At 39.9% G+C, this 12,790-nt stretch overlaps 1 protein-coding gene across 10 annotated transcripts in view; it reads right to left on the bottom strand.

Moving 5' to 3' along the window:
- The window catches only part of LOC105427027 (uncharacterized), a 55,500-nt gene that overhangs the window by 24,947 nt on the left and 17,763 nt on the right, over positions 1-12,790 (bottom strand). For 5 of the 10 annotated variants that reach the window (XM_089078152.1, XM_089078153.1, XM_089078156.1 and 2 more), the window contains 2 exons: positions 5,526-5,687; positions 492-533 (listed from right to left, as the gene is read on the bottom strand). The exons of 1 other annotated variant lie outside the window; for it this stretch is intronic. In XM_089078152.1, the coding sequence (XP_088934278.1) occupies positions 492-533; positions 5,526-5,687 (204 nt within the window). The remainder of the gene's footprint in view (positions 1-491; positions 534-5,525; positions 5,688-12,790) is intronic. 4 more of the 10 variants (XM_089078155.1, XM_089078158.1, XM_089078157.1 and 1 more) reach the window with 1 other exon arrangement.

Genomic DNA, 12,790 nt, shown 5'->3' with positions numbered 1-12,790 from the left:
GGACACGATATTATTGTTCTTTTTTGCGTGGGTTTTCTTGATCCAGCCGTGCAGCGGACGTCGGGTTTGACGTTTTCCACGACAAGACGGTCGAAAGGCCGACCTTTTTTTGTCCAACAATCAAACTAATCGTTATTGTCGTTTGTAATAAATTAGCAAGATGAGTTGATCTGTATCTTGTTACGACACTTTTCTCGGAAAACAATGATTATACCATCACACAGTCGGGAGATGTCGCATTTGCATCCCGGTGATATTATCACTGTTTTACAAAAAAAAGGAAAACTCTCCGATATCCCGCTAAAATGTATAGATAATGTTCCATGTTCGAGATGTTTGCGAGGATTTTTCAGAAAGAATTTTCATATAACGCTGCAAGAAATTAAAGTCTCTTGGATAGATGCGTACTGATCGCGAGCGGAGTGATACGCGCATTAGAAATGGATTACAGCCGTATGAATTATGATTCTATGTTTAGGTTCTGCACTTACAAAGTTCTCGTAGTAGAACGACCCGACAGACTTCATGTCCATCTGCAACAAAGACAGGATCGGTTTCAACTAATTTCGAGGACGAGGCGCGTTGTGTCTGTATAATTGGATTTTCGAGATTGGGAAACGAGAGAGGGTCTCGTGTCTCAAAGAAACGAGGGGTAGACGATGGCGCGGCAGAAAAGGGGTGTTGGATTAGTGGTAGTGTGTAAAAGTTGTGCCGATGACGCAGCTTGCGGCGACGTTCCCAAACGACGACGTTTCGTTGTTGGATAACTGCAAAATGTTTCGTTCGTTCGTTCGTTCGTTCGTTCTTTCTTTCTTTCTTTCTTTCTTTTGCACTTTTCCTCTGTTTCTACTATTGGGAGCGTGTCAGAAAGACCAGCCGTTGTCAGTATCGAGAACCGTGCGCGGCTCGATTAAAGAGAGACCGTCGTCTTACATTAATAAACGATCAAAATAAACCGATCGAAAAACTGCACTGTCGCCTTCCTATTAAGAGACAATTTGCGAGAGCGAAGAAGCAGGAATCACGCTGTAACAAAGTGTCAATGCTAATGTACGATCTGAAAGCTTTTCGTCCGCTTTCGCGAGAGATAAATCAGGACTGAAATGAACTGACTTTTTTTTTTTTTCTTCTCTTTGCGAGCAAAAGCACGGAGAGACTGAAGAGAGAAAGATAGATAGATAGATAGATAGATAGATAGATAGATTGAGAGAGAGAGAGAAAGAGAGAGAGAGAGAGAGAGAGAGAGAGAGAGAAAGAGACAAGATCGGAGAGATATTAATAAAAGGCGTAGTTGGGCTTGTAGCTCGGAGAACAAAAGGCGCTTCGCGATAGATACCGATACGATGATGCGAAAGTTGGCACAACACGGATTCACGAAAGCTGGTAGGCTTGCGGTGATACGTGGTGAACGGGCACTTTGGTAAGTCGCCTGCGACAGACGCGTGCGCAACAAAGAGGGAAAAGCCAAAATCAAAATCTCTATCGAGGTGTAAAAACACGTTCGAGTTAGAAGCTGCGGTAGACGAGAGATGCAAAAGCTCAGAAGCTGACTTATAATAATAATAATAATAATAATAATAATAATAATAATAATAATGGCCGGGGTGAAATATATTGTCACAGCGGCGCACAAGTACATACATATATATGTATATGCGTGTTAACACGTGTTCCCGCGGTTCCCGCTCGCCAACCAAGGGGACCCCGGAGTCGTAACGACGCACGGAATTGCAATTTTCAAAAACCGCGCGACTCGCGTGCAAAATTTCCCGATCCCGACTTCTCCCACTCGTCTCTGATAGGCGCGCTTCTAACGACCTCTAATGAGGAAAATAAACGAGAATTTTCGAATGTTGCCAGTAAACATCTGCGCGAAACCAGACCAGAACGTCTCTCACTGCGTTTCGTCCGGTTAAGAATGTTGCTACCAACTATCGCACAAGATCTAACTTTTCTTCGTAATTCGAATCCAGCTGCTGTTACATATTAAAATCTTTTAAAATACATCGCATACGCCGTCGTAGCAAAAGTTTTCAAAAAAGTTGCAAAAGAGTCGCTTTCAAAAGAAATCGTTATAATCGGAATTATCATTATTTTGTTCAAAGCCGAAATTAATCGAAAACCGTTAATTTGAAAACATTACAATTTTTTCAAAAACTTGACGTCAAGCTTGACGTCACTTACAACTTATCGCATTAAAATTCATTTAATGTTTATTATAAAAAAAAAAAAGTCTTCGTTCCTTTGCATTACTGCCAAAAAAATATTCACTGTGAATATTCACTGAATAAAATCTACGCAATTCTCACATTTTATATGCATACATCGAAAATCCATTCACATTCCGCTACTCCGATATTAGCACGTTTCAAAAATTTTTGTTCCGAAATATTGATATACATTTCTGCAACATAAATTTGCATTCTTATGAATTTATATGGATTTCTCCGCGGGCACTTTTTCTTTCTCTTCGCGTATTGAAAACTTGCGTATATACCGAAAATACCGAAGAAGTTATGCACGCTTTCTGAAGGAAAACCTCTATTTGTACAGCGAAAATCCATTTTCGTCCTGAAGCTCGGAGTTGGAAAGTTGCACATGGATAAAATTACGTCTCAAACTCGAACGAATCTGTCGATCGCGTTTCAGATGCTGATTGACAGACAGTATTAGAGACGGACAGAGATAGAGAGAAAGAGCGAGATATATGTACGTGAGATATATATATATATATATATATAAGTATATAAAGACAGAAGTAAAAGAACGAGTAGTATTAAGAAAAGTAGCGAGTGTATGTAAGCAATCTACAGTGCTCTTTAGCAGACTCGACGTGACTCTACCGAAGACAAGAAAGAGAAGCCGTCTCGCGAAACGGCGAATTAATCGTTAACGTTTTTCTTGAAACTCGCGCGTCGCGGCGACGTGAGGGTTCGCTCGACGGGAATCCTCCGCGAATTAAAAAATTGCCAAAACTTTGGTCATCGTCCAGAGCGTCGAGGGGATGACGTTTTACGTCCACCATCACCTCGGTAGTCGCTTAAGCACAACATGCATCATCGGCGCAAGCTCAGAATTTACACAGATCTAACGCTCCGTAGGCGCAGCATCACGGTATTGCAGAATTTATATATTGAACACCGTGAAAAAACGGCAAGTCTTTAGGGCCTTGTGACTCGCCCTCTTTACTCTCTTTTCCGTTTCGTTTTTTTTTTTTTTTTTTTTTTTTTTTTCCACGAGGGAACGTTTCCTGACGTACGGAGATTAGAATCGACGGTTTCCTTACCGAGCTCGCATCCAAAGCACGCGCGCACTTGTCAATTTTTGCATCAACTCGAAATTTATTCCGATTCACAAAATCCTTTAAATCTCCAGTTGTCTAATCGTTTTTTTCACAGATTCTTCAATTATCAGCAAATAATTTTCTTTCACGACAAAAATTTAACGAGGAAATTACTTTTATCGCTGCATTTCTTTAAATGTCACAATTATGGCGATCAAGTGCCTTGGAAAAAATTGTTGTTTTAAAATAAATAATTATCCACGCTATAAAAAAAAAAACAACGCATCATAAAGCGCTCGCATAAAGTTTGATGGAGAAACGAAGAAATATCGCGAGTAGCAATCGCGCAGGTTTTACCAAACAGCGTGATTAATGAATGTGAAAAATAGACATATTTTAAAGTACGTATCATCTGTTAAATTAAATTTTTCTTAAACATTTTAGTAGTGCGTGCGTGTTTCGAAATGTAAGCGCGATCGATGGAAAGCGGAGAGACAATCGTCACGAAAGTGTACTACTTTCGTGCGATCGTAGATCCACTAATTTCATCGGCCGAGGAATCGCCAAAGGGTAAATGTATGTTAAATCATATACGATACTCGTTAGCCACGCTTGATGTTGTGTCTCCACAATGGACACAACTTGCAGAAAAACAGCGCTTTGCGCTTTGCGTACCTTTTCTCGCAGAGTTCCCTTCCTCATATTTGTGATAAACAAATATAAACGTGGCGTGGCTAACGACCGAAAAAAAAAAAAAAAAAAAAAAAAAAAAATTGTAAGCGATCTATAAATACATTACGAGGCGTAAGCTCTGGTACGAACAACATGGCAACGAACGACAGTGGAAAGCGAAACCAAGAGAAAAAAAAGATAGAGTCTCTAGAATTTTCTTTTCGTCTTTTAAGATCGTCTTTTAAACAGAAGCCGATGCGGTATCGCGTACGAGCCGAGAAACGATACGAGAATAAGCTAAGTTACATTGGCGAGACAAGCGAGACAGATAAAGCCGGATATTGTAGTTTTCGTAAAAAAAAATCAATTAAAAAAAAAATGTTTTTAAAAAATTCAATCAATTAAAAAAAAAAGTTTGTGGCGTTAATTTATTAATTTGTTAATGTTATAGGATTTCTTTTCCGCAAATCTCGTTTCTTTTTTGCGAAAGAACGCGATTATGTTATCGCGTCGCATCACAAAGGTTTCAATCGTGACGCCATCGATATCGCATAAAGGTTTCTACAATAATATTCTATATGATGGTACACAGGCACCAGAGAGGTTTCAATAATGACGCCATACGTCGCTAGGCTCACAGAGGTTTCAGTTATAGTGCCGTATGTGACACTATTGGTATTCCAGTATATACGTTTCGATCATAATAATGCGTGACGTTGCAAACGCGACATCTCGTATCGTTAGATTTACACGCGTCGGCTTCGACCGGCTTTCACCGACGAAACATTTTTGTCCTCTTTCAGCTAATAGAAAAAACAGCGGAACTCTTGTTAGAAATAAAAATGAAAGACAGGAGCTAGAGCTCTAAGCGCGCTCGGCAGTGTATTCACAATCGCAATAACTGTAATTTGTAACTTAAAGATACAGCTACGTGGGACCTCCGGAAAATGGCCTGAAATCCTGAATCTCATCGCGGTCATCACCCGAACTCCACCCCTTCGTGCAAATTTGTGACGTCACTCATAGCGCGAAACCGGGCAAAAGCGAGCAAATAGGAAAACGTTAATTAAAACATAAGTTAAACACAATTGCGATTAATTTTTTTTTCTCTTGCGTTTCTCGATTAATAGGATCCAAAATTTAATAATAACGCGACTCGACAAAGCGGAGCGACCAATCGTAAGTTTACTCGAAATCTGACACTTTGACACCAGTATTCACAGTCAGGTTTTATATTTAAAACCATCTTAAGTATGAGAGATGTAATATGGTCATTTTATTGGTCGACAGGATCTTAAGACAAGCTGAGACCTAACTTAAGACGATCTTAAATATATAGAAACGGACTGTGAATACCGTAGCCTTTCGCTGCGAATCTATCAATTTTAATTTCCCGCTGAAGCCCCTGAATGCCTCGCGTCGAAAGATACGGACGATTTTCGAAAAACGACGACGGGCGACGGGCGACGTCGGGACTCCTCGCGTCGACATCGAGGCCATTTTGCCGGGGTCCAGCTACGAAAAAAAAAAAAAAAAAGGAAAAGTGTACTCCATGCATAAGCCGTGGTACCATTAGCAGATCATCATTGGAGTCGCGCATCCGCTTCTTGCCGAGCTCGATGCTCGCCATACCGGCGCTCTGAAGTCCTCCGGGCATCGCAGTCGCTGGCACTCCTGATACTCCGCCAGCCAACGCACCCATTCCCGTCACGTTCGTCGGCATCGTCGCCGTCTGCGTTTTTTCGTTACGTGCCGTGTACGTATTTTTTTTTTTGGTTTTTTTGGTTTTTTTTCATTTTCACACGTTCATTTTTGGTTTTTTCCGATTCCACGTTTTTTTTTTTTCCCCCGTGACGTTTTGTGCGTGTGACACGGGGTTTTACACAGCATATTACACAGTTTTTCCCCCGTGCGTCGATCACATCCGTTTCCGTTTCGGCGGTTCCCGAGGACATTCCCAATCCCGAGACATCGTCGTTTTTCGTACGTTAGCATATATATATATATATTTATACGTGTTTCGTCGTTGCGGCGATCGTCGATGATGGTGGCGTATGCATTTTTCCACATATTTCGGCACACATTGCGTGCGGCGTGGCATCGGTCGATCGTGCGTATTGTTTACGTTGGTTTTTGTTATTTATACGTTGGTACAGTTTTTGTGTCCGAGTTTTCGGTCGGCAATATTTCGCAGGCGTTAATTGGCAGGTAGCGAAGCGCACGAAGGTATTGTCAGCAAGCATGTAGAAGCATCGTCAGGCGGAAGAGGGCAAGATAAAAATCAAAAAAAGAAAAACAGACCAGTTGAGGCTAAGGCGAGAAACGACAGTTTTCGCGGTATTAATTTTTTTGTTTTATGTAAAAAAAAAAAGAAAGAACATATACTCTTACACGCGCGCGCGTGTGTGTGTGTATGTGTGTAAGTACGTACGTACGTGCGCGTATGTCGCATGTGTAAACATTCCGTGAATCCGTATAGCATTTATTTTCCCGAATTTTCGATCGTGCGCACACTCACGCACACGCACACACGCACACACGCATACACGATATACGACGCACACGGGATTAACGATACTTTTGCGTGAGCCCGCGCGATCGCGCGTAAGACGATACATCCGCCAATACGTAATACTCACTGGAATATAAACGCACTGCTCGAGTTGCACATGTGCATATGCATGTCCCGAGTTACGTAATTGCTACCGTTTATCATGCCACACGATACCGCTTTACCATCATACAGTTACGTTACTCTTTTTTTTTTTTATCTTTTATTATTAAATTTTTTACATATCCTTTTCATGGCAAAGCAACAAATTTCAAAGCGCGAATTTCGAAGATGAAAAGAAGATGAAATCTGATAGATCTGATTCAGATTTTCGACTCACGAGCCAGATATGTCGTATTTCGAAACAATATCAAAAACTCCTGCGAGTAAAACATAAACGGCTTTAGTCTCGTTAACGCACAATCGCAATCTTTTTCGTCCGATAAACGCAGGATGCGACGATAAACGATCCCGTAAATTTTTTCACGATACATTTTTCTTTGTTATTCTTTGTTGCTTTTAATTCAAAATCATGTTGCGTATGAAAAGAACGAAATGAATCTTGAATTACCGGAGAACTCATCCGATATACATATAACGCGCTCTCTAAATAAATAATGGTCTAAATAAATTTTTACACCGCGTTTATCGGTGATTTCATCGCGTTACTTTTTCTTTGAAAAGAAATATATATAGCAACGCGATGATTTCGTAAAACGTAAGTTTCTACGAGACAAACACGAGTATAAACATCACCGACCAATAGTAAATAGCATTAATAAGATAACGTTACTGTTGATGATGATGATGATGATGATGATGATGATGATGATGGTGATGATGATGATGATGATGATAATGATGATGATGATAATGATAATAATAATAATAATAATAATAATAATAATAATAATACTGATAATAACAACAACAACAATAATAATAGTAATGATAATGATAATCAATAATAATAACAATAACAATAATAATAATAGCACGTTAGATAGAACCAACGGATGTAATTGGCGTCAGCGTCAATCTGCAGGCTAATTGGCACTAATTCGTTATTTGATTAATGTCAAGGAGAAAGAGATAGATAAGAGACAGATGAAAAGGTGAGACATCTACGGTGGCGAAGTATACGAGTATACTAAAAAGAAGGAAAGCGCAAATCTTAACAATGTTGGACAAAAATTAGAGACGTAGAGCGTGGAAAAGGGCTACGTAGAACAAAGGGGCACGCGTGGTACGAAAGAGGACCGGTCCCACTTCATCGTCCATCGACATCGGGGCTTTCGGGCTGGCGTTTCTGACTGCGGCAACACCTGCAATAATCGAGGCACTCTCTCCAAGTTGATTAGTTTTGCGTCTGCCTCTCACAATCTATATTTGCGTATATGAATACACTCATGTACCAGATATATGATACTATATATAAATACACACACACACACACACACACACACACACACACACACACACATGCGCGCACGCGCGCACGCACGCACGCACGCACGCACGCACGCACGCACGCACGCACGCACGCACACGCATACGTATGTGACATGACTCTTTGGCTTCCCGCTCCACTATTCTCTCTCGCTTTGCGTCCAGCTATCATTCGCTCTTCTCTTTCGACGCCTCCCTTGCGAAACGCGAGAGGGCGATCGAGAGAGAAAGAGAGAGAGAGAGAGAGAGAGAGAGAGAGAAAGAGATAAAATTATACACACGTATGTACATATTTGACAGGAAGGAGGCAGGAAGGATTTATTAGAGAATATGCATGCAAGAGACTATGAGTGAAATATAAAAGGAAGATTCGTCTCTCTTCGAACTCGTACTTGTTGTCTCTTTCTATCGTTACGATACCTGAAAAAAATTTACGAAAAAGACATTGATTTAGTTTGTTAGTTAGATCTACACAATCTCTCGCGAACGTCCAAGTGTTTTCCGTGTTTTCTTGTTCAAATCTCGAGCTCGCTGTCGTCGCTGGCATCTTCATTAAGGGACGGGATAACGGTGATGGTATTTCTCGTATTTGTTCTATAGAATATGTGTGTGTGTGTGTGTACGTATGCTATGTACGTGTGTGTGTGTGTGTGTGTGTGTGTGTGTGTGTGTGTGTGTATTTTATGATGGTAGGTGCATGCGCGTGTATATATTTACATGTGAGACAATGATCTTGTTCTGTACAGATTGAGAAACGCGCGAGTTTATGTGTGAGCTCGGTGATAGATCTGCACTTTTATGTGCTTGGGAACTTTGTGTCGTACACTTGACAAACATTCAGGTATGGCATACCAATTCCGAAGAGTGCATGACGTCGCGACGATGCGGTGGTTCGGCATGCCCCCCCTCATCCGGGGCCGTTCATTTATTATCTATACTGACGCATGGCGATATCGTTAATACAGATAATAAATGTCTAGGCTTTAATTTTAATTACAGAATTCATTCATCACATATTATTAAAATAGTATTTCAAAAGTTATTTAATAATCGAGACAAAGGAAAATTTATAGTATGGATTTATTCACATAGCCAAGTATAGCTTATTATTAAAATAATAATGTCCTTTTTCAAGTTTCAATCAAACGCAATGTACGCGACAATAATTTTGTAGACTTTTAAAAATTGTATATATATATATATATATATATATATATATATACATATGTGTGTGTGAAAAAGAGCAAATTTGAAAATGATAAAAGTAAGTCTGTTACTTAAATTTTCTTACGAAACGTCCAGTCATCGACGGGCTATCCGTTTAAGAAAGGGCTATCTGAGAAGCGAAAAGATGTGGTAAAACAAACATCCCTCCGCATCGTGATCGTGTTACGTTTTCTAAGAGATCCACGTCAGTCCATAATCCCCAAGGCAAATTCGGACGGAGGTGAATTCTGTTCTGGTACGCGGTATGCACCCTTGGGAAATTGAAAACCAACTTTTTAGAGAATGAGACTTCCCTGCCAACAAGCTGGTCTGCCGCAATCATCCATGTGAGATTTTTCTCCTCCATTGTGTCCGGGTGTGGCTGCAGGTCTTCCGCGCGACGTCGCTGAAAGTCTTTCTCGCTCTTTCTCTCTCTCTCTCTCTCTTTTATTCCTGCTCTTATTTTTCTCTAGTCGTTATCTCTTTTCTTATTTTTTTTTTTTTTTTTTTTTCCTTTATCCCCCGGATAATGAACACGCTCGTGTGCCCGGAGACAAGTTCACGGATCGAAAACACGATGATTGAGTCTGCAGGAAACGGGGTATGTCTACCCCGCGCTGTTTACAAATTACGTACTGACTTCAGGACGGCCGCCGTCTAGTCGCACTTTGCACAAACACGTATCGCAAAAGTAATCCTGATCCAATCCAATCGATTATTCGATTTGTTCAACCGGAAACGAGAACTCGTTAGTCAAATCGCTGACTCCCGACCGGCCGATTGTGCGTCAATTTTTACAACTGCAATTAATCATCCTTGATTTAATTGAAATAATAATAGACAATAAGTGGACGACAACGAGAGAGACATTTTTTTTTCTTTTTTTTTTTTTTCATCGACCTGCATGCAGCTTTCTTTCTCGAGCCAAAAGGGGCGGGTCGGAAGGCAACGACGGAGAAACGATCTACCAATTTAGATCTCGCTTAATGAACAAATCGTGAAGAGAACGTGCACGCTAACGCGATTCCTCACGCGATAATTACACGATCTTCTCGTGCTTGACGAGATCAATGTCATATCGAGATCGCACGCGATTGCGAGAATCGAGACAGATTTGACAACGGAAGTAGACGACGACATTTTATCGCCTGGCCCACACCTCCCAACAAACCCGTCATATCTGTTTCTTCCTTCTACTGTTTTTTTTTTTTTTTTTTTTTTTTTTTTCCACTGTCTTCTATGTATAGATGTATTTTTCGGGAAACTTTTAGTGTAGCGTTTTTGTGTGGGGCAGCAAAAACAGCAGCGGGGTTGATAGCCGGGTTTCGTGCAGCACAGCTTGTCAGCAGGGTGGTGTACGTGTCATTCGTAAGAGATATTTTTCTCAACTACATCTTATTTACAAGAACGTGACCACGTTCCATTTCCATTTCCACATTGTCTTTCTTTGCTTTCGATCTAATCGAATTGAAAGATTTATTCGGCAAGTGTATATAAATATTATACGCAGTCCGCGTACGAATATCATACAAATTATTATATAACATCATCGAATGTTACAAGATCTCTTATTATTTTGCGTAATATATATTATTCAATTAATTTGTCCGATTCCGAAAATGCTATAATGCCATTAATAATGGACAACGGGAAAAGTATGAATGTAATAAAAAAAAAATAAGTCTTTCGATATTTCACGTTCGAAAGGAAATGAATCGTGCACATGGCTGCAAAAATATTTGTAATTATTATGACCTAAGTACCGAACAGGTGATTGGTGTATTGCAACTAGTTCTTTGCACCTGGATAGCTGCGATAGGCTGCTAGAAAGAGAGAAATAGAACAGTGGTGTTTTGGTGATGTTAACAAGAATTTTGCCTCGTGTACTACTCACTACACACTACGGAAACGGCTGAACGTCATACAGGAGATGTAAAATATGGACGAACACAAAAGCGACAAACATGGGACGTGAACTATATACGATCGTTGGGAGAAAATCAAATGGTAAGGAAAAGAAAGTAATTGCATCGTAAAAAGATTAGGAGATAATTGGAGGGGGGGGGGGGGCAATTAATTCAGAGATAAGGGTGGGGAAGGTCGAAATAAACGTCTTTATGGTAGTTATACGAGGAGACGCTCCATCTTTCTTTATCATAAAATTGGCTGAAAAATGTAAAGGAAGCGCGTGAAGAAATAATCTGCTTATCGTAGATTATAAACAAGAGAAAATTATTGTGTTATGATAATAATATCACGTCGATCATCTTAGTACCATATGATGATTCCTAATTAAAGTTAATTAATAACATTAAATGACGTAGAGATCGTGCTCCTAGCATAACTATCATATGGTTTTATCACTGCGCAGCAATTGGCCAATATTATTGTCTCATTTTAATCTTCGCGCTCGCGACGACGTCAAATGTATGAAGAGTGCAAAAGTCTTGGCCTCTTTTGAATATTTAAGTTGTTTCTCAGTATTCGATAAGCGGATAGATTCATCAATATTTAGATTCTCTGCTATCTTTTCCGTTGAAACTCTGTTTTGCACGGACTACAACAGTGGATCGTGTCATCGATACCACTGAAGGACTCATCTTTGACATGAAAATTATCGCGTTTAAAGTTTTATCACCTTTTTACCGTTTGGATCGATAAAATCGCCTCCTCAAATATTTTTTTACAGCATCCACTGTTTTTGTTCCTTTGCGAAACTCGTACGCAAGTATTCCCCTTTTTAAACTCATGTTCGTTGACGCAAAATAGCACTGCGGGCAACTCAAATAACATCAATTCATTGTTTTATTATTCTCGATGTCACTTTTTCAATAATTGACTATAATATCCCCCGGTAACAAGAGCAATGTCATTTCTTTAAAAAAATGGCCACGATTTTTGCACTCACCTAGTATAAATATCGCATCTAATGATAGAGATCAGCATTATAAAAGTAGAACTCTATACATGTTCAAGTACAGTGTATGATGCACGTAAAACTATTTGTTGTCGAGGGAAAAGATCGAGAAGCAAGAGAGACATATTCGATGTAGATTGGCGAAAAGCAGCGCAGCAACGAAAAGCTTCGTTTGACACAAAACTAGGAAACTGAAAGGGAGGGTGATGGTAAACATGAAAGAAAAGAGAGAAAAAGATTGTGATAGAGAGATAGAGTGAAAGAAACGAAACTACGGATTTAGGAGTGAAAGGGTAACGAGAGAGGGGGAGAAAGCCGGTTGGAGAAAGAGGAAACGATGTGCGGTCAAGGGGAACATGCGTGCACTTCGAGTCTTTTGTTCTTCGCGGACGACATCTTTGGCCGGAAGCGTATCGATACTTTTCGATTTCAAAACGATTTAAAATTTTTATCCATTTTAAGTGATTAATCTTCTTGTTTGCAGAAAAAAAGTACAGTGGGACCGCGATACACTCGTAACGGATAATCGAGCGACGGGAGATGGAAAGATATAAAAGAAGATAGATTAACAATGTGAGAGTATAAATGGAGTCAGAGCTATCAAGAAATTACGTATAAATAAGAAAAAAAAAATAGAGCAATTTTTTTTCAAGCTTATTAACAAAAGTGCAATAAATCGTTCTCTTTTGGCATTTATGGCCTTGTTTTCAGT

This window comes from Pogonomyrmex barbatus, unplaced genomic scaffold (assembly GCF_055798465.1).
Source record: "Pogonomyrmex barbatus isolate J1 unplaced genomic scaffold, ASM5579846v1 scaffold21, whole genome shotgun sequence".
NCBI lineage: Eukaryota > Metazoa > Arthropoda > Insecta > Hymenoptera > Formicidae > Pogonomyrmex > Pogonomyrmex barbatus.
The sequence above is the reverse complement of the archived record's forward strand: the minus strand, read 5'-3'. Positions and strand labels throughout refer to the sequence as shown.